The 27,096-nt window shown below is 53.0% G+C and overlaps 1 protein-coding gene across 2 annotated transcripts in view; it reads right to left on the reverse strand.

The window, feature by feature from the left end:
• The window catches only part of Tbc1d2 (TBC1 domain family member 2), a 46,463-nt gene continuing 19,367 nt past the window's right edge, over positions 1-27,096 (reverse strand). Inside the window, exons 4-13 of one of the 2 annotated variants that reach the window (XM_005362148.2) lie at positions 26,859-26,992; positions 25,351-25,547; positions 15,849-16,223; positions 11,835-11,945; positions 10,709-10,893; positions 9,453-9,929; positions 4,434-4,554; positions 2,301-2,486; positions 1,693-1,814; positions 1-1,232 (exon numbers count right to left, since the gene is read on the reverse strand). In XM_005362148.2, the coding sequence (XP_005362205.1) occupies positions 1,025-1,232; positions 1,693-1,814; positions 2,301-2,486; positions 4,434-4,554; positions 9,453-9,929; positions 10,709-10,893; positions 11,835-11,945; positions 15,849-16,223; positions 25,351-25,547; positions 26,859-26,992 (2,116 nt within the window). In that variant the 3' untranslated portion in view covers positions 1-1,024. Of the gene's footprint in view, positions 1,233-1,692; positions 1,815-2,300; positions 2,487-4,433; positions 4,555-9,452; positions 9,933-10,708; positions 10,894-11,834; positions 11,946-15,848; positions 16,224-25,350; positions 25,548-26,858; positions 26,993-27,096 lie in introns of both variants that reach the window. The other variant, XM_026786557.1, reaches the window with a different exon arrangement.

Genomic DNA, 27,096 nt, shown 5'->3' on the forward strand with positions numbered 1-27,096 from the left:
TCCCCAGCCCTCTGAAAGTCAGGCTCAAGGCTCCAATGGCAGCCCCAGTTTGCAGAGATATGGACCCCTTGTGCACCTTGTCTGTCTGAGGTAGGGAGGACACCGGATAGGCAGACCTCTCTACTGAAAAGACAGGAAGAACATGGAGAACAGGGCTACGCTGGGCCAGAAAACTGTGTTCAACTTGCTCTGCCGAGCCAGGCGGGCTGCAGCCCCACCTGCCTTCCCAAGCCTGCCCTGTTGGCCCCACATGACGAGAGCATGTTAGAGTAGATAGCTGTTTGGGCCCACGGTCCTGAGTTCCTCAGGGTGGCATGGAGGGGTTTCCCCTGGGATGTCCCCAGTAGGCTGTAAACAAAAAGGAAGGAAGGCTCGGGCATGGGGCTCCAGAATCAGTCCCCTCGAGCAGGGCGGTCTCAACACGGATCCAGGTGGCACTTCAGAGGGGCTACTGCCCAGAAAGACAGAGGCCCTGAAAATGCAGGTCTTTAATTTGGAATCCACAAAAATGGGGACCAAGGCCCTGAGTCAGAGGGTGCCAGGGAACATTCCTGAAACCTTGGCCTGCCCTGGAACACTGGTAAGGACAGCGTGTCTGTCCTAAAGGTGGAGAGACATCAATCAAAGGGACATCGCTTTATGCCTACATGCCTCAGGAAAACCAGAAGATCAAGGCCAGGCTCAATTATGTAGTGAGTTTGAGGTCAGCTTGAGCTCCACAAAACCCGATCTCAGAAGAGCAAACCTAAGCCAAACCGAAACAGTCATGCCTCAGAGAACGCTCCAGGCGGTCCCGAGTGTCCTCCTGCCTCCCTACATGCTAAAGTGCTCTGTGGTGCTGTAATACAGGATGGCAAGCCTGGGAGGCGCAGAAGAGAGACTCCAACCAATGACTTCCCGGCAAGCATTGTCCGCACGGGAGGAGACGGGCCTTCTCCAGGGTCACGCAGACCTCTGGCCCGGGCCTGTATTCTGTGTTCCTGCCAGCAAAGGTAAGAAAGGCTTTGGGAAGCAGAGTGGCAGATCAGCCATCGCCTTCCCCTTCGTCCTCGCTGACACAGCTCTCGGGCACTGCTCTGCCCCTGGAAGCCCGTCTCTCCAAGTACTCGGCTTTTAGCACTTCCAGCTCCCGCAGCTCGGCCTCCAGCCGCTCCCTGTGGACTGCCCGCAGCTGCCGCAGCTGCTTCATAGGGAAGGGGTTCATATCATTGAAGGCGATGCTCATGAGCTTCCTGGGAGGAAGGCACAGTCAGCCAGGGTAATGAAGGCTGGTTCTGGGTCTGTCCTGACACCCATCTGCCCTGGGATGGTGGCCCTGCCTTCTGGAACTTACTTTCCAGGAGGCAATAAAGACCGTTTCTACCCAGAGCTGGGACAAGAAGGAGCTCAGCAGGCCCCTGACCCAGCAGGGCTCCTGAGGGAGGGGTAAGGGGCTTAGCTTTGAAGAAATGGACCAGGCCCAAGAGACGGTGGTGGCAGTGAAGGAAGTGGCCAGGAGGCTCCAAGTTGGAGAAACTAAGGGCACAGGAGGTGGTGGGGTTGGTTGCTCCACACCCTGGTTGTGGATGGCAGGGCGAAGATGGGCTGGGGAGCTGGCATGCCATACAAGGACACAGATGGACTGAAGGTAGACTGGCCCTCAGGACTCCTAAGCTGGGGGAGGGGTGGGCGAGAGAGAGGTGGGTAGCTCACCGGCTGTCGCAGATAGTCTTGGTGAAGAAGCGTAGGTACTGGTAGATCTCCAGGCTGTCCTGCAGCCGCAGGATCTCCTCCTCATTGTACTTGAAGATGGCCAGGGCATATCGGAACACCACCTGGGGCAAGGTGGGGGTTCAGGTGGGGTGCAGGAGCCCAGGAAGGTACTGCTCATGGAGAAGCCCAGAGACTCTGGGAATGTGGAGATTCCTGGCAGGCCAGTGGGGGGGGGGCGGGGAAGGGCTAGAAGAGCAGGTGACAGAAGACCCTAAAGGGAGCACAGCTTGAAGCGTGGCTTTATATCTGGTCTCTGAGTACCTGATCCCTCCACAAGGCACGAGGGAGCAGGGCCCTGCTGGAGTCAAGGGGTTAGTATCACCAGCATCTTTGCTGGTGGCAGCCCCCACCGAGATCTCCTGGCAAGGTCACAGGCAAGTTTTGAACCAGAGCCAAGCTTCAAACGTGGGGCCACTGCTTCCTCTCATATTGCACAGAACACTACGGTTTAAGGAGCTGTGTTCTCAGGTGTCCCAAATGGCTCTGACAGTTGGCAGGCTGTCCATTCCGTGAGGCCTGGATGGGCAGCTGGGCCCAGGCATACCCACCTTTGTCCCTTCATAGAGGAAGGCATCCCAGACTCGCAGGAGGATGTCACTGATGAGGGAGTCGGCAAAGACGACGAGGAACCAGTTGAAGGTGATGAGGGAGAGGTCTATGTGGTGCTGCCCCAAGTGTGCTGTCAGCCGGGGCAGCTTCTCTGACAGGAGGTCCCGGAGCACCCGCTGGTCCACCTGGAAGGCAGCAGAGACCTGTCACACCAGCTGTCTCCCTCTCCGCCTGCTCTTCAGACCCCAGCGGTCTATACGCTCAGAGCTGCTTGGGTGGGCCTCTCTTGTACCAGGGGTGGTCTCTGTGTGTGTGTGCATGCATGTGCATGCATGCGTGTGTGTGGCAGGTGCAGTGGCATCACCATGGCTCCTGATGCAGGTGAAATACCCAGGCAGAACAACAGGCTTTGGCATGTGCCTCGTTGTGGGTAAGTCCATGGCTCCTTCACTCAGCCAACGTCCCTGGCAATCAGGCAATCAGTCTCGTGCTCACAGGCACAGAAAGCCAGGAACATCTTTTATGGGCTTCAGACCCATATTGGCCGACACTTGGGGTGAGTGCCTGGGACAGATACTGGCGGGGAGAACGGTGTCCTGCCACATCAGACAACAGGACGCTGAAGGCCACTGCTGCTGCTGGTGACCTCTCCTGGTGGTGCTGGGTTATTTATTTCTGTGGACCGATTACTCTCTGGGCCGGCTCCCTCCTCCCCGGCAGTGTCCTGATCTGCGTTTCCTCCTGCACCTTCTTGTCTAGAACCATGGCAGCCCCCATGTCTGTCTGGGCTTCAGAGTTGCTGTGTTGAGTACTCAGGGAAGCCTTTCCCCCTCCCTCAGAAGCATGGTAGCCGCAGAGGCCACGGCCAGTCCAGAGCTCCAGGTGATTCATCAGAGCTGACACAGGGGAGCCAAAGAACTGCCTGTGATCCACGCCAAGGCAGTCAAGGCAGGGGACAGGCCTCTTCCCTCTGCTGGTGGCCAGGGACACTGGGTGGGAACCTTCTCTACTGTTCTGAATGTGGCAAATTCTCCACGACCAAACTAAAACCAAAGGTAAGCTTGATGCTGCTGTTCAGTGCGTTTCCCTTTCAGACGTTAAGATCCAGAGGTGAAATATGGTATTTCCTAGGCTGCCTTGCAGTGGGGGCAAACTTAAGATATAGTTCTGACCTTAAGAATTAAGGGGGGGGCATTAAAAAATAGAATTAAGCAGGAAGTAGAAACTGTGGACTTAAAGGGCCAGCCCCACCTTTGTCTGACTTTTTTGGCATACACCATGGCCACAGGGTTAAGGAGATGCATCCCTCTTTAAACCACTTGGAAGTATGAGGATGGTGGATAAGGGAGCTGGGAGGAGCCTGACCACTGACAGCGTCGAGGACCGGGTACCACTCTCGGGCCCTCCCCTTCTGTGAGGCTGGATGCAGTCCCTTCCCACAGTTCTTCGGAGTCCAAGCTGGCCCTGCAGCTGGACACAATCCCTGCCATCCAAAGGGCAGCCCAGGGGGTGGGGGATAGGTGTCAGACATGACAGGAGGGGGGCAGAGAGGTGAGGAGGGAGGCTGGGTGTGTCAAAGCTGAAGGCTGCCTCCGTAAAAATGGGGTGGGGGACTGGGGCATGACTTTGCACTGAGAGTTTTTAAGTCCACAGGGGCCTTATTCCTATTCTAGAATAGGCCAGCCTGGGGTTTAGAGTGGTAATATGCAGAGGAGTGGACTGTGAGCCCTGCTCTGCCTGATTCAGGGTAGCCAAATCCTCCCCAGCGATATGGTATAACCACGCGTATGTGTAGGGATGGCGGCCATCACCCCCAGCCCGTTGCCTATCCCTTCATCCTGTAGTCTCTCTCAATTCTTGACTGGCAGATGGCAAGGGACATTAATTTCTTTTTCTCCTCCCCAGGAATCAGCTCTTGCCAGTGGTATGATGTCACCGCTAGACTAATACACCTGCTGGTGGGCAGGACCTCACACTCTTACAGGCCCTCCCGCTCAGCAGCCAGAGAGGGGTTACAGGTCCCTGTGTAGAAGAGGAGGAGACCCAGGATCTGCTGGCCTGAAGGAACCCCTCCGGGGGATTGCCTTGACCAGTCACCAGGTACTGCCCACCCTGAGATGCAGCCAGCTCACCTGGGATGCAGTTAGTGTCTTGCTGTAGTACTCAGCCGGCAGTATGGTCTCCACGATGGCCACCAGGCACCAGAAGGCACTTTCCTCATCCTCCAGGACCAACAGGGCAATGGCCGCCAGCCTGTGGAGAAGGGAGAGGCCTGAGTGATCCATAGCAGCTGCGGTGCTGAATGGTAGAGGCAGCGTCCTGGGTCCTGGGGCTGAGCCCTAGCGGACCTGGCCTTAGCTGACAGGCTGGTAGTCATGGCACCTGGCATGCTTGGAGGAGGATGCCTGGGTTGACTTTCAGAGCAATGAGGGACAATTCAGAACAGAGGCTCCCAGCCTGGGTTGCCTGGGTGTGAATTATGGCAAGAATTGTTTCCTGGGTGGCCTTGGGTGAACTTAACCTCTCTGAGCCTCAGCCTCCTTATGGTCACCAGGGCTGGGTGAAGACCAATGGTCAGCCCTGTGGGTTGTCAGCACGTTTGGTGTGTAACCGTGCAGGGCATGCAGTCAGTGCAGGAAATGCTGGCTGTCTTCACCTTCATACTGTCAGGCTTTGAGAGTCTCTCAGGGACACTGCCCACCGGACAGAGCTGCATGGTCCCCAGTGACAGCAGACAGACCTCACACCCCGCTCATCTACACAGCCTGTGCTCAGCACACACAACCTTCCCTCCTGTGCACAGTCACCCAGTTAGGTCCGCTGAGACCACGGGCAGGACAGACACAAGCTTAGAGCTGAGTGGGGGCATTTCTCCAGAGAAGCACTCGGCTCTTCCACCTTCCTTGAGGGGTCACATCCAGGGCCAGCCTCAGCCCCAGCAGCTCTTCCATGGAGCCTGGTAAACACAAGGCCCCACATCTGGGAACACTGCCCGTTCCAGTCACTCTTGGAGGCACACAGTGCTCAGCATCAGCAAAGCCTCAGGACACACTACAGCAACAAGCCCCTGGGAGGAGGGACGGGGACCATGGGACCCCTTTTGTACATTGTACATGAGGCACAGCCCTCTTCGGTACCTGTAGGGAAACGGGGGCCTTCACTGGAAGTCATGGGCTCTCTGTGGACTTCAAGAAGCTTTGATTTTTATTTTTAAAAGGTTTTTGTTTTGTTTTGTTCTTTGTTAAGAGTCTTGATATCTAGCCAGTCTGGCCTAGAACTTGGAATCCTTTGGCCTCAGTTTTTGGGTGCTAGGGTCACAGGGGTGCAATCCCACGGTCTGCAGAGCCTTTCAGAGCCGCATTTATGCTTCTGGGGGTCTTAATGGATTGGATTCATGATCTCCATTTTCTTTTGAGGTTCATGACTTTTAGAACCAGAGCTGATTCTCACAAAGTGGGTGGTGTGTGTGTGTGTGTGGTGGGGAATCCTTTCTCCTTTTCCAGCCAATTGAGAGGGAACTGTTCTCTGCTCTGACTTATGTGTTTATACAAACCCTCCTGAGTCTGAGCTGAGTGCAAAAAGAGAAAAACAGCCTCAGGTCTCTTGGGACACAGGAGGCTCTGCCCTCTCCAAGCTGGGGGAGGGGACCTGCAGAGGTCATTGGGCTCAAGGACAGAAAATGCCCTGTGTGTCAGTACCCACAGTAGTCAGTATTACCATTGCCCAGGGCAGACATACGTAAGGGATCATGGAACTGTTTGCTACTGAGCCTGGACACTTCAAACGGGTCTCTAGGAGGCTTCTTCCCATGGGTCACCTCTGATCAAAGCAAACCTCTTACCATACAGATGAGAAACTGGAGCTCGGAAGGCAAAAGTGACCATCACTTAAGATCATATTGGCAGAGGGGACAGAATCCAGGCCCCAAAGTCCAGCCTACTGCTGTCTACCCTAGCCCACCTGTTCCCCCAAAGCCCAAGAATGCCCTCAGGAACTGCTGTCAGTATTGGTTTAGACTTCTGTATATGTAAGGTCAGTTATTGGAGACTGGTCCACTGGGGCTCACCACAGATCAGGGGCTACCAACAAGCAGGCCTGCAAAGGCATGTGCAGATAGGGAAGAACTCCATTTAGCGCACTACAGTGATTATCATAGGGAAATGGATTTCAAGGTCTTGTTCTAAGCTGGCATTAGACATCTTCACATTATCTGTTACCTCCGGAACAAGCTCAATTGTGTTGCCCTTATGGGAACTGTTTATTCTGACCCACTGCAAGCAGTTCTGAGATTGACCACTAGATGGTGACACAGACAGTCATAAGGGGCTTGCAGCTGCAAAACACACCTCTTGAGACCCAGGTAGGCGCTATTATACATAGCTTTCTATTTATACCAGGACATTTTGCTCCCGAGGCTGACTTTGACCTTAAGGTCCTCCTTCCATCAGACCTTCCCTTGTCCCTTAACCACTGGCCAACCTCTGAAGTCCAGAGCCCCAGTGTGGCTAAGTTCCCTGGTCATGGATCAGGAAGGCTTTGATATAGCCCAGCTCCCACTTAGAGGGTGGTCGTATGAAGGACTGGGTATGGGGCCAACCCAGGCCAGGGGCTGCAGGGCTGCAGTGCATGGTGAAATTCTGGGCAGTTTCTTCAACATCTCAGGTCTCGGCTGGAAAATGGGTGCTCAGCTCATTCCCACCTTCAGGGTCACAGGTAAAACCTTCCACTGGCCCAATCCCAGAGTTGATGGTCCCTTTGGTCCCTTACAGATTTCTCACCACCCCCTCCCCCCATTTCTTGGAGGGTGCTCAGGATTGAACCCATGGCCTTACACATGCTGGGCAACCATTCTATCACTAAGCTATATCCTCGGGCATTCCCCCTTACCTCCCACGCCCCACCCCTGCCCCAGACAAGGTACTCACTAAATCATGCAGGCTGTCCTTGTAGTCAACAATAGTCTAAACAGGCTTGAACTTGTGATTTTCCTGCTTCAGTCTCTGGAGTAACTAAGATTATAGGTCTCTGACATCAGACCCATCTTCTTAACTCCTCCTCCTCCTCCATTTATTTATTTATTTATTTGGTAAAGAATTCATTAGCATTTGCTGTTTTAAAGAATTGCTTACTATTTTTATGCACATCTGCATGTGTGCTTACGTGGGTTTATGTACAGCACATTTATGTACCTGTGTCCATGAAGGCCAGAGGAGGGCATCAGATCCCCTGGAGCTGGTGTTATGGGTGGTTGCAAGCTACCATGTGGGTGTTGGCAACCAAATCCTAGTCCTCTGGAGGAGCAACAAGTGCTCTTAGCTACCAAACTACCTATCCTGGCTAGTATTTTATCAACTCCACCCCAGCTAGAGACATTTGGGAAAGGGAATTCCAAAAGAGAAAATACTCCCATATAATCCACCTATAGGCAAGTCTGTGGGGCATTTTCTTAATTAGTGTTTGGTGAGGGAGGGCCCAGTCTACTGTGGGTAGTGCCATCCCCGGGCAGGCACTCCTGAGTGCTATAAAAAAGCAGGCAGATGAGTAAATTGGGAGTGTGGGGATTAAGGAGAGAGGGCAGAAGGGGAGGGGAGAGGTAGGAAGGGGAGCAGAGAAAAATATATAGCTCAATAAAAACAATAAAAAATAAAGAAGAAAGCAAGCAAGCAGAGCAAGCCATGGGATCATCAGTAATTGGTGTTTCTCCATGGCCTCTGTATAAGCCTTGAGCCCTGCCCTGCCCTGCCCTGCCTGGATGAGGGACTACAAGCAGCAAGCAAAATGAAATAATCTCTGCCCCCCCCCCCAATTTGGTCACGGTGTTTTATCACAATAGAAACACTCACCAGGACACTATCTCTCTAGCCCCTCTTAAACTTTATTTTTAAAATTACATTTATTTCTATGTGTGCTGAATGTGCGGGGGGCCAGAGGATAACCTTTGGGAGTTTCTCCCTCTGCCATGTACGCTTCGCCCTGGGGCTCGCTCATCAAGCATGGCAGCCAACTCCTTTACCCTCTGGGCCATCTTGCAAGTCCCTCCGCAGCTAGCTATTCCTAAAGAAGCTTCGCGTGTGTCCCTCCTGGAGTCTGACACGTTTAGAAAGCATGGCAGTCTTGCTGGGCTGGGAGTGAGTGGGCAGACTGTCTATAGTCATCTTCTGTCCCAGGCAGAGCGGCAATGCATCCTGACAATCTTGCTGAGGGGTACTGAGCTACGTGACTGCTGGGGGGTTAACTCACAAATCGCAGAAATTACATACGCCTGCTCACTTTTACTCGCATTTGGACTAGAGATGGGCGTATCGAAAGTCTCTGCCCTTGGGACTCACTGAAACCCGAGTGAGGACATTCTGAGCCTGATGCTGTGCTAAACAAATGTCACACATCACCTGTTCGGAAGGGAGAGTAGACAGCTTATGTAAATTCAGCACAAGAATATGTGTGCTTGAACTAAATTGAGTCAAACTTGCTTTGGGAAATATGTGAGACTATGCAATTTTCATGGCAATAACGAGGGTACTCAAGAGAGTCCCCAGGGTTGGAGGGGACACACACCTCTACCAACTGAGTGGCTCCAGCCTCAGCCTGATCATTCTCCCTCAGCTGTTGACTGGAGCCAGGCAGGCAGTAACCAGGCTGATCCACTCACACTCCGCTTTTGGAATTCCAAGCCTGGATATGAGGGGCCAAGCGTGGGAAGGGAGGGGTGAAGTAGGCAGGCTGAAGGCAGCCCTGGTGGAACCTACACGTCCAGAGGTTGCCCCACTGAGAGGAGGATGAAGAGGTGGGTGGAGAGGGAGAGGCCAGGGTCTGTGTGGCTGCAGAGGGGCGAGTGCACACAGGAAGAATGCAGGCATGCAAGCTGTGGCCTCTGCTGCTACAGTCTGCTTTCTTTCCTTACCATTTGCAAACTCCTGCTCCTCTGGGCTCCCCTGGGTGGGTTTCATCTGAGCACACGATCTTGACTCGGTCTATTTGGCCACAGAGAGCCACTTCTGACCGGTCTATGAGTAAAACCTCCCTAGATCAAGTCAGAGCACACAGGACGAGGACCTGAAGCCCAGCCTGTCTCAGCCATGACTATGCCCTCTCCCTGCCTCCTGGGCTCTGAGCAGCCAGACAGTACTGGGAAGAGAGAGCTTTGTTCTCACCTGTTCAGGCCTTGGCAGTAGCCTATGGTGGGGTTCTGCCAGGAAAAGGCCAGGAGCACTCTGCGGAGCTTGTCCGGGAAGCTGGAGGTTGGGCAGGTGAAGTGCTTGTTGGTGGGGAAGGTCCGGTTGAGGTCCAGCTCAATCTGGCGGGCAGCGGGGTGTTCGCATGCCCGCCCCCGGGTCAGGAGCTCCTGGTAGCAGCCTGGGGAGTGCAGGTGCCGGACACGGTGGTGGACCAGCCACCTCCAGACACGCTGACGGTGCTCGCGGGGCACACCTGCCCGCAGCAGCTGCTTGAGCTCAGCCGAGGGTGCCAGCTCAGTCAGGGCAGCCCAGCGCTCCCTCAGTGGCCGCTCCACAGCCTCGAGGGCCAGCAGCTGGTGGGAGCACACCTCCAAGGCCTGGATCTTGGCTAGCAGTTTCAGGTCTTCCACCTCATAGTCCGGCACCGTCAGGAAGCCATAGTCATCGTACTCGCTGCTGGCAAAAGGGGCCGCATCAGCACGGCTGTCTCAGATGGGCGTCCACCCTGGCGGCACTGAGATCACCCCGGCACGGCTGTCTCAGATGGGCGTCCACCCTGGCGGCACTGAGATCACCCCGGCACGGCTGTCTCAGATGGGCGTCCACCCTGGCGGCACTGAGATCACCCCGGCACGGCTGTCTCAGATGGGCGTCCACCCTGGCGGCACTGAGATCACCCCAGGGCCCAGTCTCAGTTTATCTGCATGGTTGGGAGAACTGCTCTGCCTCCTGTAGACACGGGCAATCCCCTCTGGGAACTAGAAGAGCCTGCGTGTGGCCCAGGAGAGATGTACTGACTGCAATTCACCGTGTGTCCTGTGTGTGCCACCTTGGTCATTCATTCCCAGGTAACTCGAGAGCCAGGGCTCTTTACCCAACTTACACGGGGGCTGAATAGGAAATGCAGAAAGGTAAGGTACCTTGCTTGGGGCATACAGCAAAACAAGCAAACTCCTGCCCGTGATCCCCAGAGCCCATCAGACACAGCTTCCCCCTTTTGCTGTGCTCAGCAAGGGTTTGGCTGGAGGAGACAGCTTGGGTGTGATGGGTGTGGTGACTGGGAGGTCTGTGTGCCTCCACTGAGCCTGCTCCTGCCCCAGGTGACACTGCATACTATGTGCCTGAGCCTGGGGAATCCACAGCTATGTAGTGCTGGCATATGTGGCCTTTGGCATTAGCAACAATGATCTCATCATGCCCGCAGCCCCTCCCTCGCTGCCCACTGGGTTCACCTGATGGGTCTCAGCTCCACGCTGCCTGAGGCCTCTCCTGCTTCCCACTGTAGTGCCTCCTGGACCAGTTGCTGCAGCAGCTCAGAAAAGCCACCAGCCTCAGCCCCCGCTGCCTCCTGCAGCCTCCGCAGCCCGGCCAGGTACTTGCTTTCTACTTGGCAGTTCCTGGCTTGGAGGTAGGCGCACTGTGGGAACGGAGCAGCTGGTCAGACTTCTGGGCCACTCATGCTGCCAAAGCCCTGAGCAGCTTCAAACCCTCCCAGCTCTGGGCTCCCTGTCTGCCCCTTCCTGGAGTGACAGATGGAGAAAGACTTACTGCAAGGGAAGTAAAAGAAACCAGGATCAAGGAGGGAGCTGGGTTCAAAATAGGGGAGGGAAGCAAGGGCAGATACAGCTCGGTTCATGTAGGGTCTGGAACCCCATCCTGGTTCAGACACTGCAAGTGGTGTGGCCTGTGACAGGTCAGCCAGTGTGCTAGTTCACCCTGTACCTCAGGCTCTTCAGAACAGGGGTATCACGGGGTCTCCTCAGGATTCTGGCAAGGAGCAATGAGCCCTGTTTGAAGTCCTGCCAGGCACTGGGCACAGAGACAGCTCCCTGCAGGTGGTGACCGGCAGGATGCTGCTGCCTTTCCTTTGTTCTTCCCTTCCTTGGGCTTTTGGAGACCCTCATCTTCAGCCTGCCCCCACTTCAGTGCACAAGTCGGATGGTTTTGGGTGAGTCAGGTGAGCTCTCTGGGCCTTGCTTTTTGTCTCTGCAGGATGGGGATGGTGGAATTTTGTCTTGATGCATTTGCTGTGATGACTGGGCCAGCTAAGTTCCCATCCTGAGCTCAGGGCTGAGGCTGCAGGCACTGTAGTCCTGCCCAGGAGCCACTTGCTATGGACACTCTAAGGACACTTCAATCCAACCCTGCCTTGGCCTTCCCACCCTCCTGTTTCTTCCTGTGAGAACCTGACCCCAGGAGTGCAGGGATTTCTGGTACAGACTCCAAACTGTCCCCCATGCCAAGTCTACCTTCTGAAAAGCAGCCACAGGCCTGAGGGGCTGGAGGGGATTAGGGAAGTAGAGGAGGGAAGGCAGGGGCCAGGGAGGGGACAGACAGTGTGGCCATCACTCCCCGTACCTTGGTCAGCAGGGCCTTCTCCTTCTCTGCCACCTTCCTCCAGATCTTGGTGACCTGGTGGATCTCAGAGTTGAGGAACCGGTTCTGGGTCCGATATGCTTCCATGTCATCCTGGAGAAAAGCAAAGCGAATCAGCAGGGGCGCCACAAACACCCTGCTCCAGAGATGTCGCCCTCAAAGGAGCTGCCAAAGCTTCCTTCCTTGGGGAATCCCCAAAGCTACAGAGAAAGGGGGTCTGAAAGACTTCTCCAGCCCAATGCGGGGAGAGCCCTCGGCCTGGAGTTCAAGATGGCTGCCATCTCTGAACCATTCTGACCTTCTGTTTTCCTACCTGTGAGAGGCAGCCATGACTCTCCCCTCAGCGGCTGGGACAGTACAGAGCTAACAGGCAGCGGCAAGGAAGCGACAGAACCCAGCAAAGCATTCAGTTTGTTTTGTTCAGTTCAGACAGGGTCTCAGGTAGCCGGGGGTGGTTCCAGCTCACTAGGCTGCTGTGGGTGACTTGGAATTCCTCCACCCCTCAAACTCTAGGAAAAGGCACCGCCCCTAGCATTGCTTGGGTTGCTATCTGTTCCAGGTATTTGCAGCTGTGTGTGGATTGCTTCCTGCTAAGTATCACTTTGTAAACAGGACTGTGTGACACTCAGGGTTTCAGCTGCTGGCCTACTTTTGCCACTAGGACTCAAATGCAGCCTCTGTGGCATCTGAGTATGGGCTCTGCCATGGGGGCCACACTCTCCCAGACACGTCTTTCTTTTCTTTCTATTTTCCTTTCTGGTTTCGTTTGTTTGTTTGTTTGAACAAGGTCTCATATAGCGCAGGCTGGTTTCAAATCCGCTCCATAGCTAAAGATGGATTTGAGCTGCAGACCCTCCTGCCTCTGTCTGCCAAGTGCTAAGACCACAGGCTGTGTGGAGTGAGTCCTGAGTACGTGTGTATGGTTGATGTGAGCATGGCCATGTCAAGGATGCCAGAGCCTGGACCCTGTAAATACTAAACCTGCCTCTCCAGTCAGTGCTGAGTTTCCAGGCAGCTGGTACAGCAGAGCACGCTGGCCCAGCACAGCCCAGTTTTTCTATCTGTGTCTGTCTTTTCTTCATTTCCTTGTTTTCCCTGTCAATCCCAAAACTGTGCAGGTCTTGGCCACACGCGCACACCACCATAGCCCTTTGTTTTGATGTTTTAAAATGTGAGCCCTGGGTGTTTTAGCTGTGTTTTAAGTATGACGCTACCGTGATAACAGCTACGAGCCTTGAGATTGCCCCTCACAGTCCAGCATAGGGAACGGTGCTTGCTGCCTGGACTGATAAGAGGCTGGGCAAGTCATAGGAAGGTTCCAAGGCTACAGCCATGACTCACAATCTTTTTTCTATTGAGAATATTCCAGAAGCCAGCCAAGCACATGGTCCACTCATATCCCCTGAGAAACCAAGCCTTTCCTCTCCTGCTGTGGGTTTGGGAAGTGCCTTCATTAGTGTGTATAAGGCATACAAGATGGCTGCCACAGACTGCCTGCTCACTCAGTCTGTGGGGAGCCTGCTGCGGCTGCTCAAGGGGATTCTTCCTCAGCACCTGGGAAAGCCACAGCATCCAGCTGAGAGAGAATGAAGTGTGTGTGTGTGTGTGTGTGTGTGTGTGTGTGTCAGTCCTGCAGTCCCACTGTGTGCCATCAGTGGGCGTAAGTGCTAAACACCACTGACTGCCCAGACCACACCCACTCCTGCTCCTTGTTTGCACCCCTTCTTCACCCAGGCTCAGCATGGACGGACACCCCCTCAGACTTTAAGAATCTGTTATTTGTCATTAAGGGTGCCCATTTCTGGGTCAAAGGAAAGCCAAGCCGTGCCCAGGAAGGGAGGTGGGTGTGAACACCCCTCGGAGCACAGTGGGTAAGGAATGGCAGCTGGGCAGCCTCCAATCAGACTGGTGCCCTACCTTGGCTGTGCTCCTTGGCTCAGAACTGTAGGGAGGAAAAAGAGAGACCTCAGAGAAGAAAAAAGCCACACAAAGTCACAAGCAAAGCAAGAGGACAACATGCAGAAGGGGCCCAGGAGGAGAGCCTGCCTCAGCCTGTACAGGGTTGGATATCACAGGTTCCCACAGGAAAGGCTCCTGTAAGGGACCTGAGTCTACCATGATCCTGCCGCCCATGCTGTAAGACCAGGACCCGACTCCCCGCTCGTGGCCATTGTACCTGCCTGCAGCGCACCTGCACAGCTGCATTTCCCAGCCTTCCCATCTCTGAACCCCTCCAACTCTATGCTGAGGATGGCCTGAATCCCTAATCCTCCAGCCTCCACTTCCCTGCTAGCACTGGGATTACGAGCCTCGTTTGGTAATACCCGGCTCTCCCCACCCCAGCTCTGAAATTTAAGAGATGAACGGCACTGCTCTTGAAAAGACAGGATAAGAGGGCCTTTAGCTAAGGCTGGCATCCTGTCTCAGGCAAGCAGGAAATGCGAGCACTTCTCTGTGGCCACATATGATAAGGCCTGGCATTTGATGGGCCTTCTAAGAGCTACGAACTAAGACAGCAGCAGCTCTGTCAGACCCCAGTATGGGCTTGGGAGCATGATCTATAAGCATGAAATCCCATAATGGCGAGTCTCCTCACACCTCACTGATAAATGATGTTCCCACAGATGTGAATGAGGGACATACTTTGGCTCCTAGGGGAGACAGGATAACAAGTGGCCCTTGGCATTCCAGAACCATCCAGCTGATCTATGTCTCAGCCCTGTGCTGCTCTATTGGGTCTAGAACAGGGAGGTAAGGAGGCCTCTGGCATACAAGGCAACAAGAAGTGTTCCCGCCACCCCGTGCACGGCTAGCGGCTTTCTAGCAGGCCTCAGCAGTTCTTCATTCTGTCGTCTTTGGCTTCAGGCTAACAGTGGTCCTGTGCTTGCTAGTTTTGCCTGGCAGGGAAGGGAGTAAGGGTCTCAAGTCCTCTTCCTATGTCCTTAGACTCTTCAGCTCAGGAACAGTAAGGCCACTTCCCACACAGAGAAAAGGAACCTGTCTGAAGTCACCCAGCTACTAAGGCAGAGCAGGGTCAGCACTAAGGCCAGCTTACCTCACAGGTGGGCAGTGGCCACACCTGACTCACCATCGCTTCTCCCGGCCTCCTGCCGCCCAGTAGCCCTTTGGCTCAAGGTGTGCAAGAGCATGGGAGGCCATGAGCAGCAGCGTTTGGGACCAGACTGACCCGGTTCTGTGTGCTGTCCTTAGGGGCAGTGAGGGGCAAGAGCGCCTATTCTCAGCCTCCGGAATGCTGGTGCTCGGGCAGCCCCGTCACAGCCTTAAAAGCAGCCTGTGGCCCACAGAAGGTATCACACCTCAAATGATAGCCCTAAAGGTCACGACTGGTCCCTGTGAGTTGGGGAGGCTTGCAAAGAGAGGTGAAGACAGAGAAGGGAAGCAGGGCGAGGTCTGAAGGTGGCACAGAGGGGCTGGGAGGTGCAGGGCAGGTTGGCCAGTCAGTTCTGCTCCCACCCCTGTGCCAGCTCCTGGGCAAACATCTCTGCCTCAGCAACCAAAGCTCCAAAAATAGGACCTGCCAGCAACCGCCTTGCAGGGCTGGCACAGGCCACAGTGAGCTGATACAGCAAACACTGGAGACGGGACTAGCATGTGGAGAGCCCTTGCCTTAGGTCAGCCACGGCCAGTACTGGTTATTTGTTCTATATGTGAGACCACGCTGAGGGCAACTTGGGGATCCTGGGCAGCAGAACGACATTGAAGGGGGCTGTGCAAACCAGGCTCCAGACTAGTTAGCTTTTTCGGCTCTAAACTGATAAGCTGGGCACCTGCTCACTTTTCAGAGGCCCTCCCCACACAACATGGAAGGTCAAACTGCAGTGGGCTTTCAAAAACTAAAAGAGGGAAGAGGATTTTCCTCTTGCTACCTAGTTCTGGTTTGGATGCTCCAGCATGAGGGGGACTTCTACCCCAACTAGAAATCCATTGATGGCACCCAGATGCCAGGAGAGCATGCTGGGCAGAGAGGGGGCCTACCTTCAGGTGCTCTATTCTCTCCTGCTGGCTCAGGAAGTCACCACTGGCAGGCTGCTCTGGCTGGGCGAGGTCTTCGGTGAGCTTCTGGGAGAGCTTGCAGATGACCTGCTGCTTGGCCTGATTCTTATCCATGAGCAGCTGCACATGCTGCTGGAGCTCCTGCACTTGTTGCTCCAGCAGGCCAGCCTCATGCACCAGGCGCTCTCGGTCCTGCTCTAGAGTCTCCACCCGCTGGGTCAGCTCCGCGATCTGCCGCACCTTGTGCCGAACCAGCTCCAGCCGATCCTTGTCTTCAGTGGCTGCCAGGTACGCACTGGATGCTCGCTTCTCTTGCTGGGCAGCCTCCAGTGCCTTGTGTAGGATTATCACCAGCTCCTGGATGGGAAGGGAGCAGCGGTGAGTGCTGGAAGCCCCGGTAGGTACGTGCTGTCCCAGGCCTCAAAACTCTTGAGATGCCCAGCAGCTCCTCTGGGCATCTTATCCCAGCACTCCTTTCTGCTTTCTTGGTCCAGCCAAGAATGGTAGCTGAGCACAGGCTATCAGACCAAAAAAACAAACAGACCAACAACAACAAAACACATCTCAGCAAGTTCTGCCTTAACTTGGATAAGCAGAGAGGTAGGCTGCTTCTGGGTCCCCTGGAGACCACCAGAAACAAGTTCTGTTCCCTTTCCTTCTTGGAAGGGACTGGGAGGGAATGGCCACCAGACCCCAGAGTCCATGCTGAGGATAGCAGAGCTGCCCACCTCCACCAGCTTGGACTTGTTGTCTGGATTCTTCACTGCAAAATAAAAAAAGAAATTCTGAACTTGCTTTAGGCTATGGCATCCTGAGTTTTCTCTGTTCCAGGGGCTGAACTCACACTCTGCTTCCACAGGTCTATTTTAGAGAAGGACAAACTGAAGTCCAGGAAAGGAGAGTTTATTCCTAAGACATCCAGACCCAAAGCCCAAGCTTAGTGATAAAGTTGGGGTGCAGGTGTGTGGCACACAGGTATGACTCCTCTCTCTCTCTCTCTCTCTCTCTCTCTCTCTCTCTCTCTCTCTCTCTCTCTCTCTCGTCTCACATATTACTAAAGACTATGTGACAGCCCTTCTTGCTATGGTAGTGCAAGCCTCAGAATCTTCAAGACGGCATCTGTGGTGGCTCACATGACTGTCAACTTGATGGGATTTAGAATCACCGTGGAGACACACATCTGGGTGTGTCTGTGAGCCAGTTTCTAGATTAGAGGTTAACTGAGGTGGGGAGGCCCAGTTTAAATGTGGGTGGCACCTTTTTTATAGGCTGGAGTTCTGGGCTGAATATAAAGGAGAAAAGGAGGAAGGGAGCTGAGCACCGCATTTGTCTCTCTAAGTGGATGCAGTGTGATAAGAAGTCCCTGTTGCCAGGACTTCTCTGCAGTAACTTTGAACGGGGCATTAAAATAACTAACCCTTCTTTCTTGAAGTTGCTTTTGTCAAGTTTTGTTACAGCCACTAGAAGAGTAATACAGTATCCCAATAGCCACTTCCAAGCAAGCTGAGACCGGTTTGGAGGAAAAAGCCAGGACTGGAGGACGCTCACCAAGCAGACTCAATCTCTTTGAGTCTAGCCTTCAGCCCAGCAATGATAAACAGTACCTGCAAGGCCGGTATAGGAAGTAAATGCTGGATAGCTGGGAAATCACACTGGCCTTTCCCTCTTTGGCCCTCCAGGTCTGCAGTGCGTCACTGGGACGGAGTACTCTAACCTCCCCAGGACTCAGGTTTGCCGTGCCCAAAGCAGGGAATGAATTGATCCAGGGCCAGAATCGGAATTTCAGAAGCCAGGTGGCCCAGCAGCCAGGTGTGGGGAAGCCCCACAGGCCACTATCCTGACCCTGCTGGTGCACTTGGAACACACATTCTCTTAGTGTGTCCAAGCTGCAGCAGTTCAGTACGTGAATCAGCTGGATGGAACTAATTACTTAGCATGACTCCATCTGGGAGAAGTGCCAGAGACCATGACAGAGCAGCTGATAAGACCACCTCGGGTCTACTGACAATCTCTTCCCCAACTCTTGATTGCTTTTGAGACGGGGCTTCACAATCAGGTTAGGCTGGCCTCAAACTCATGATCCTCCTGCCTCAGGCTTCCACATTCAAGAACTAACCCCACACCATCATGCCAGGTGCTGCAGTCCAGAAAGGGATAGGTCACTGTTCCCACTCCAAGGACTGGGAATATGGATGGACCACTGTAGTGGGATGGTTTGCCCACTGTGGGGGGCAAAGGCATTTGGTTGGGCACAGTGGCTTCTGCCTGGGGTGGAGATGAGGGGCGGAAGAGGTCCTTACACAGGACAGCATGACAAAGCAATTCAGAGTCCTGAGGAACGAAGAGGGTCAGAGATGGCCAACAGCACACAGGCGGTGAGGGCAGGGGAGCCTTTCCAAGCTGGGCCCCCAGCAAAAGCTCAAAAGACAGCCCAAGCAAAGGTCTGGGGAGCAAAAAGAGAAGATTCAGAGCCTTGGGAGCTCTTGGGAGTGGCCAGAAGCTGAGGGTGGAGGCATGACTGCACACCAGACCACTATGTCTGGAATGTCCCAGAATGGAGACACAGCTTCCTGGGTGAGAGATTAACATTCCTGTGGCTCAAGGGTCCAGCTGAAACATGGAGATGGCCCTGGGTCACTGCTGGGTAAAATAGGCCCAGACACCATAGCTGAGTCTTGCTCTGGACCAGAAGCAGGCAAACATCTTCCCCTCCTTCAGAGGGTCTGGAAGCCAGCTCTTTACAGCCAGCGAGTGCCTTCTTTCACTGATTCTCATTAGGCTTCCAGCCTGAAGCCCCAACCACCACCCCACTCCATCCCTACACAAGTCATGCTTGGGAGAAAGGAGCCTGGGAAGAGGGCACAGACCCACAGGAAATACAAAGATATGGAAAACCTGGAAGCCAGAGAGACCCCGTGGACCTCCTGCCCAGCCACCATGCTGGCACATAGAGACTGGAGCCCCAGAGAAAAGCTAAGACTAAAGCAGGTTCGAGCAGGGGACTCCAAGTCTCAATTCAGGAGTCCTGGCTTCTCCATGCCCTTAGCACACAGGTTCTGAAGCAGAATACTTTCTTTCCATTTCTCTTTGAAATGGAAACAGCCCATAAACAGCAATATCAGTCAAGGTAACCAAGAGCGAAGGGTGGTGGGGCACACCTGCCATGTCAGCTTTTGGGAGGTGGAGGCAGAAGGATCAGAGATTTGAGGCCAGCTACAGCGAGAACTCATTACTACAACACAGTCAAAGGGTATCTATCACCAGCGAATGACTATATAAACAAAATGTGTTGTATACATGAAAAGGAATATTATTCAACCTTAAAAAGAAAAAACCTTGATATACATCAACACAGGGATGTTTTATTAATTAAAAAAGCTTTTTAAATTTTTAATATTTAGCCAGGCGATGGTAGCGCATGCCTTTAATCCCAGCACTTGGGAGGCAGAGGCAGGCAGATCTCTGTGAGTTCGAGACCAGCCTGGTCTAAAGAGCTAGTTCCAGGACAGGCTCCAAAGCCACAGAGAAACCCTGTCTCGAAAAACCAAAAAAAAAAAAAAATTAATATTTAAAAATTTTATAGTAGCCAGTTGGTAGTGGCATACATCTTTAATCCCAGCACTTGGGAGGCTGAGACAGGCAGATCTCTGTGAGTTCAAGGCCAGCCTCAAATTACAGAGTGAGTTCCAGGACAGCCAGAGTAGTTGCACAGAGAAATCCTGTCTCGAAAAACAAAACAAAACAAAAACTTAATGTTTAGTTATTAATTGCATTTGTGTATATGTGAATGCCCATGTGTGCCCCTTCATGGATGGGAGTTGGTTCTCTTCTTCCTCCAGTTCCTGGGATTGAACTCAGGTCATTGGGCTTGGTGGCAGTGCTTTTATGCACCGAACTACCTTGTCAGCTCTGACTGCAGCTGTGAGGGTGGTGCGCTAACGAGCTGCGATTCTGCAGGTCAGGGGTTAACTAGAATGCTCAGACTCACAGAGCCGAGCAGAGTGTGGTCCCCAGGGCGGGGAGCAGGAGTGCAGCTGTTAAGTGGCTGATTTGTTGTTCAATATGAGCGTATACATCATTGCAGGCCTGAATTCTTCAAAATGGCTACAGGATGCCACGTGGTAGCATGCATCTAAGGTCCTAGCACTGGGGAACAGTGACAGGGAGATCCCAACCAACCAAAATAAAACAAAACAAACCTAAAACCAGACTGTGATTTTATGGTACTTTTTTTGCTTGCTTGTTTTTTTGTGGTGCTGGGCCTAGAACCCGGGGCCTTGTAGATGCTCTGCCACTGAGCCATACCCCCAGTGGTCATGCTATTTATCATTTTTTTAACTACAAAATTGGGGGTGCCAAAAGATGCAGTAATTGAACCATTTTAATGTAATATTTTTTAAAATAATAAAAAATAACCATTCAAGTCCATAATGAACAAACGCTCTTAAAAATGCAGATGACAGCACTGGAGGGCCCACCTAGCATGGGCTCCAACTCCAGCACCACAGTGCAGTGGTTTAAAAGGCACATGGTTTACATTACTTTTTTCTGACCAAAGGCTTCATGCTTCTTATGCAAATTTTTGATGATTTGGAAAAGAATAATAAAACTACCACTTAGAACCAGCACTGATTAGATTGGCACGGACGGCTCAAACTCTCACCTGCTAAGAAGTTACGATGTGGACACACCTGGGAGGACTCTAGCAGATGAGCCTAGACAGGTACACAATGAGAGCAGGACCAGCGAGGGCCGGAGAGTGGGCAGAGATGGACAGGTCTGGAAATAGTCACCATAGAGCCAAGTATATAAGCTGCACACCAGGCTTGCGGGCATCCCGTGGAAATGGGCTTCGCTCCCCACACATATACCACAGAGAAATGCTAGGGAAGTTTGCAGTTCATCACGCTGGGGACACGCTCTCACGGAGTCTCAGGAATTTGCTGTGTGACTAAAGACAGCCTTGAACATCTGATCGTCCGGCCTTTATCTCCTGAGTGCTAAGATTATAAGGGTGTGCTACCAGGCCTGTTTCATGTTAGCCTGAACTCCACCAGCATGGGCTACACCCCAATCCAACATCACAGTTTTGAAGCTGCTGTGTCCTTCTTAGGAAGCTGTGGAGCCCTCCTTGACAGAGACTGGTTAGCAGCACCCACATGTGACATGTCAGGAACACAAGGATGGATGTGGCACAATTCCCAGCACCCTGGGCCCCTGCGGAGGAACGGCCAGGTGGTTTGCAAGGTCAGAAGGTGTACTGAGGGCCAGCTGGAGGAAGCAGAAAGGCCGACTGAGTGATACTTCTCAACCCAACCGTTGTCTGGTCCACCTCAGGTTTTCATACCTGGCCATGAGTTGTTTTATTTTCATTTCTAAAAGCCAGTAAGTCATCCTTTCAAACCAGCCTTTATTCCCTAGAGCGCCAATTGCTAAGTGATGCTCAGGAGAGGGGCTGGGAGTCAGCACAGGCCTCAGGCTCTGTGTGGCGTGAGTGTGTCTAACTTCACGTATTGATCTGTGGTCCCACTGGAAGCTTCTAAGAGGGAGGAAATGGTCCTTGGGTCATGATGGTGGAGTCCCCACAACTCAGTCCTGCTGGTGAAGACCAAAGGGCACACACATAACTCCCTGTCTCTTGCCATGGGATGCCCTGAATCGCCTCAGAACTCTGCCAGCAAGGCCACCCCAGGTATGACAGACACCTCAGCCTGACAGCTCAAGCTGGTAGTGTGCTTGCCTACAATAAGCTATGTGGTTGTATGTACTTGTAACCCCAGCAATCAGGGGACCCTTGAGACACAACAACCCTTTTCTTCATAAAGCAACCTGCCTTAGGCTAACAGATCCAAGGAGGGTCATTCTAACAGGGTGGCTTTGGGCTGGCCACTTCACAGAGTATCAACTTTCTCCTAATCAGGTTGGTGATAAAGATCTCAGTTCCCTTGAAGAGCTGCCTCAAGAATTAAAGAAAGAAGTGTCAAAAGCTTTTCCTCAAGTTGCTTCAGCTAGGATGCCTCCCACCCTCCCTCCAAGTCAAGGACCAGGCCCTGTCTGCAGTACTCCGAAGTTTCTGGCCAGAGGAGAGGGCTGAAGGTCTGCCCCCATCTAAACAAACAGCCAAGATCTCCTGAGTGAGCCTAAGTGGGCCCACTGGGGTCCAATCTTCCCAGCAGCTGACAGATGGCCAACACCAGTCATCTGCCAGGGCAGACATCTTTCAAACTGGGTGTGACTCTCAGCTCAGGGGCCCGAGGCACCCGGTCAGCTTGCTACCTGGAGCTGTCTCCTGGAGTCTAAACCTCTATAGGGCCAGCATGGGATTGTCCAGATGGATAATGGGATGATGGCTTGATGGGTACCAGAGTCCCCGTGGACTTACTGACACGGGGAGCACTGAGAGTGCACTGACGTGTCCCAAGAGCACCCCTGGCATTTGTGTCTGATGCTAGGCCATGGGACTGGGAAATAAGGGAGGGGGTAGTTTTGGCTGTGGGCAGCATTCCAGGCCTGCAGACTGGGCCTCAGGCAAGCGACCTCTAGGCCCAGCGAAAGGACTCCTCAGTGGTAAAGATCAGACTCTGAGGCCTGGTTTGGGCCCTGGGAAGCTTGGTTTGGAGAGGTCTCAGACTTCAGACCTTCCGTTTTCTGCTCAGGAGGGCATCCATGGTTAAGAGCTATAGCTGGTGCTCCGACTGCCCTGTGCTGGGACCACGCAACAAGGGCAATGAGCATACCTTATTTTCTCTTCCCAGAAGGATGGCAGAGTCTTTGAGGGCAGGGTTTGGTCCCAGTATGTTTTCCACAGCATAAAATTTGAGGTAAATCCTCACAGGGTTTCTGAATCCACTGATGTCCATCTACTTCAGTTGTTCTCGGCCTTCCTAATGCTATAGCTCCTCATGTTGTGGTGACCCCCAAACATAACATAATTCTTGTTGCTATCTCATAATTGTAATTTTGCTACTGTTATGAATCATAAATATCTGTATTTTGGGGTGCTCTTAGGTGACCCTTGTGGAAGGGTTGTTCAGTCCCCAAAGGGTTACCACCCACAGGCTGAGAACCACTGGTCTCCTTGGAAGGCTAAACTTAGACATGTTGCCATGTTTCCTGACGCTAGCACACTTTCCTACCAAACACAGGAAAGCGTCTCAGAAGTGCTGCCCTGGGAAAGCCAGGAGCCATTTTCCTCCTGATGGGTTCTGTCACAGTGAGCTTCCGCTGTCAGCTTGACACAAACCTGGTTGCTGGGAAATACAACTTCAACTTTAGAACTGTCCCCATCAGACGGGCCTGTGAAGCTTGTGAGCCTAGACCGCATTAAAAACAAGTGGCTGAGAAAACCACTGGGGATAAACCAGCAAGTGGCTCTGCGGTGTCCTTCGTGTTCTCTACGTTAAGTACTGCCTTGCGTCCCTGCCATGACTTCCCTTAATGACTGACTGACTGCAATATGTAAGACAAATTAAACCCTTTTCTCCTCAAGTTGCTTTTGGTCATGGTGTTTACCACAGTGATAGAAAGGCAAAGTGCAACAGACCCCGAGGGCCTGAGATGAGCATCTCTCCTCAGAGCCCAAGGGAGGGGACACTGGCAGCTGTGGTGCACTGTGGGGTGCCAGGCATTGACCTGGGGTCCAGACCTGGACCTCTCCAGCCAGAATGGCCATACCTCCGTTTACCAAGAGGAGACGGTCTGGGAAGTTAACAGACATGTTCAGAATGTGGGCCTGTGCTGGGAGTCACTGCTAGGCTGCCATGCACGCATCAGACAGGCTGGGAGCAGTAATGTGCACTTGGGCTAAAAGTCAACGGGTGAACCACAAGTCCCTTCCTCCCAACCATCTGTCCCAACAAACTGAAGGCTTCCTGGGAAATTGCCCCGTAAAAGTCTACATTTTGAAAGACCCAGACCACTTCCCCATGACCTTCTCCTTTGAATGGGTATTTATAGCCTGGCAACCCTTAAAGGCCCCTAAGAGTCTTATCTTCGTTTATGGAAGGCAGGGAGACTCCAGAGGTGCATGGGTCTCCAAGGGCTTTGTGAGTTCCTCTGGCCATTTGTTATGCCTTAGAAAGGAAGACCAGGTAAAGGGCGGGCTACCCATATATTCTAGGAAGAAGCGACATGCGGTAACAGGACACACAGTGTTTACAATCATGGTTTCTTTTCTTTTTTCTTCCAAGTTTGGCTGAGGAGCTTCAGTGACATGAATCTGGGGATCCGACACACAGTACAGTTCAACTGGACACACTTATACAACAGATCACGGGGCTTAGGGGAGACCTGAGCTCACACATCGCTGCTGTGTTCTCATAGGATATATCATATGCAGCAAGTGCATGCCTGATTTGCCCAATAGCTCTGTGATGCAATGCAAGTCCCGGATGGGCTGAGCCTATGACCTTCACTCTGTTCTTCCCGGACAGCAGCACACTGTGTGTGCTCTATGGGGCTGAGGTGAAAACACACCAATGGAAGAAGCCCCTCCAATCACCATCTGCTTTGCCAATTGTGTCAGGCCTGGCCTGTTGTGAAGGGGCAACATTAAGTAGGAGAGAGGGCCTCTCTCAACTGCCTCTCCCCAAACTGGGCAGAGAGCAAAAGCAGAATCACAGAAGGGAGTGAAGACTCCGCAGCACAGACCACATGCCCCACCCCAGACGGAGTCCTGGGCAGACAGGGACCAGGGAAGGAAGCTGAAAGTGCTCTGGGCGGCCAGAGCTCAAACACAAACTTCTGCTTTCCTCACAGGGGCACAGGAGCCCACCAAGGCCCTACCTGGGCTTTGTGATAATAGCTGTGAGAGCTTCACTTTCATGATGCTGGAGAGAGGCACCTGCCCAGCGCTGCAGCTCTCCCACGCCCCTGCCCCTACCCCTGCCGCTCACCACGTCAGAGAACGGCCTTTACCCATAAAATCCTGGCTTGTTCTGAGTTGAAGCCCTCTGAATGTTAACGCCTCTGGGCATATGCCCTGTGTGCTCCACAATGGCCCCATATCCATCTCCTTCCTGTCTGCTACAGTGAACTCATGTGAAAACTAAGTCACCTTTCTGGCCACTGTTCTCTGCCACGCACTGCCAGCGTTCTCAGTCCCGGGTCGGTCCCTCGGGTCTCGGTACACATCACCAGGTTCTACCATTCACCCTCCCTGGGACCCCTCGCATCTCGACAGCACTTCCCAGACACTGCCTTGCTTTCGTGTTGGGTCAGACCGCCCAAGTTTCTCTAAGAGGCATCCAAAATCAATTATTAAAGAAAGCCCCCAGAGACCCGTGGCTTTGGGGGCCACCTATCACCTAGTTTGTGTGACAGCATGTCTCTGAGTGACTGACAATGAGGCACCTCTGACCCCCACAGTTGTCCTCTGAAGACCACATTCGAGCCATGTTGGGTTGGGTTGATGTACTGCACAGTTCTCAGCAAGGCTCAGAGGCCGGGGGCACAATGGGGTTCCCAGGAAGGGGCTGGGGCTCACCTTCTGTGACTTTAGCTCTTCCGTGAGCATCAGCACCTGCTGTTCCAAGGCCGCCACCTTTTCCTGGGCCGTGCGGCTCCGAGCCAGTCCATCAGAAAAGAATGGGAAAGTGTTGCTTTGTCGTTTAGGCTTCTGTATGGGACTTGAGGGCAGAGAGGACCTGGGTGTAGGCTTGGGAGGCTCCTCCGGCTCTTTTCCTGCTCGAGATGAAAAACACAGATGTCAGAATGGGCAGAAACAATGGAATGGTCCATCCACCTACAGGTGCCTCACCCACACAATGACACCTTCCTGCTCTTTTCCTATGGATTAGAAAGGGGGGGGGAATACTCTTTGCTTTATTTATGAATCGTTACTAGGAATTCTGTGGGAAAGATGGCAGCAGCAGTCATTAACAGTGTGAACACACTCAATGCCACAGAATGGTGTGATGGAAAGTAGTCAAACGGTAAGTTTTGTTATGTGTATTTTACTACAATAAAACACACTTGAACCTGGTGTGGTGGTGCGTGCCTGTATCCCAGTACAGAGGCAGAGGCAGCAGATCAGAAGTTCAAGGTCACCCTCAGCTATGGAGCAAGTTAAAGGCCTGGGATATATGAGACCCTGTCTCATGGTGGAAACAAGCCAATCCTCTGGAGGCCCAGGAGAATGCTGGAGGCCTTTGTCTTTGACACTTCTCTCCAGAGGGAAGGGAGACTCGTAAGACTCAATGTAAAAAAAGGTCACTCATCTGGAGAAGAGACACTTGGAAGACTCTGGAAGCCCCATCCCCAGTAGTGTAAAACTAGGTAAACTATTGCTGGGGAGGAGACCGATCAAGCTGACTGCACAGATTGCCCATCTGCCTGCAAGGTATGCAGGGAGCTCCGTGTTGCAGCTTTCGGGAGTCTGTGCTGGGCACTTTTGGGTGATGTGGTTGCTTTTCTGATTCATCTCTGACCCTTTTAAATACTGCCCCGCTCCCCGGCCGTTCATAACCCTGTTAGTAACCCCAAACACACTGGTTCTGCCAATTAGGACTTCGGTGGAATTATTATTTTAGTCTGTCATGGGTTCCCTTTCTGGGGTTAATAGTCGTGTGTGTGTGTGTGTGTGTGTGTGTGTGTGTGTGTGTGTGTGTGTTACAACTCCACAGGAAAAGTCTGTCACACAACACACCCTGCTAAGGACTGAACGCTTGTGTTGCCTATAGCCCCAGGAAGAAGCTCCAGTCCCCTGTGTGACAGCAGGGACTTAAGTAATTGAGTTGAAGGCATGAGGACAGAGCCCCATGACAGGGGGATGAAGATGAGAGGAAGATGAAGATGAGAGTCTCAGCCACCTAGAACACAGAGCACACAGTCGACAAGCCTGGAAGAGAGAGCCTTGACTAGATCCCAATCATCAGCATGTTGACCTCGTGTTTCTCAGCCTTCCACCTAACTAGAAGAATTCCAGTAAGCGTGTTCTGCGTGAGCCACACACATATGCTCTTGCAGGCAGGGAGGAGACAGGCCAGAGCTTACCTGGAGTGCTGGGGTCAGAGGTTGAGGACTGCTCACCACCTTGAGGCTCCACACCCTGTGAAGACTCTTCCATTAGTGGTCCATGGCCAATGGCTTGGGCCTGCTTGTTGCCCCGGATGTTGTGCATAGTGTTTCTGGAAGGAGAAGCGAGGAGCATGAGGCTGGTAACCTCTCTGCCCTGCTTGCTGCCTGCTGGAGCTCTGACCTCACCAGCATGTCTCCAACCACCCAGATTGTC

The sequence above is a fragment of the Microtus ochrogaster genome, linkage group LG5 (assembly GCF_000317375.1).
Source record: "Microtus ochrogaster isolate Prairie Vole_2 linkage group LG5, MicOch1.0, whole genome shotgun sequence".
Lineage (NCBI taxonomy): Eukaryota > Metazoa > Chordata > Mammalia > Rodentia > Cricetidae > Microtus > Microtus ochrogaster.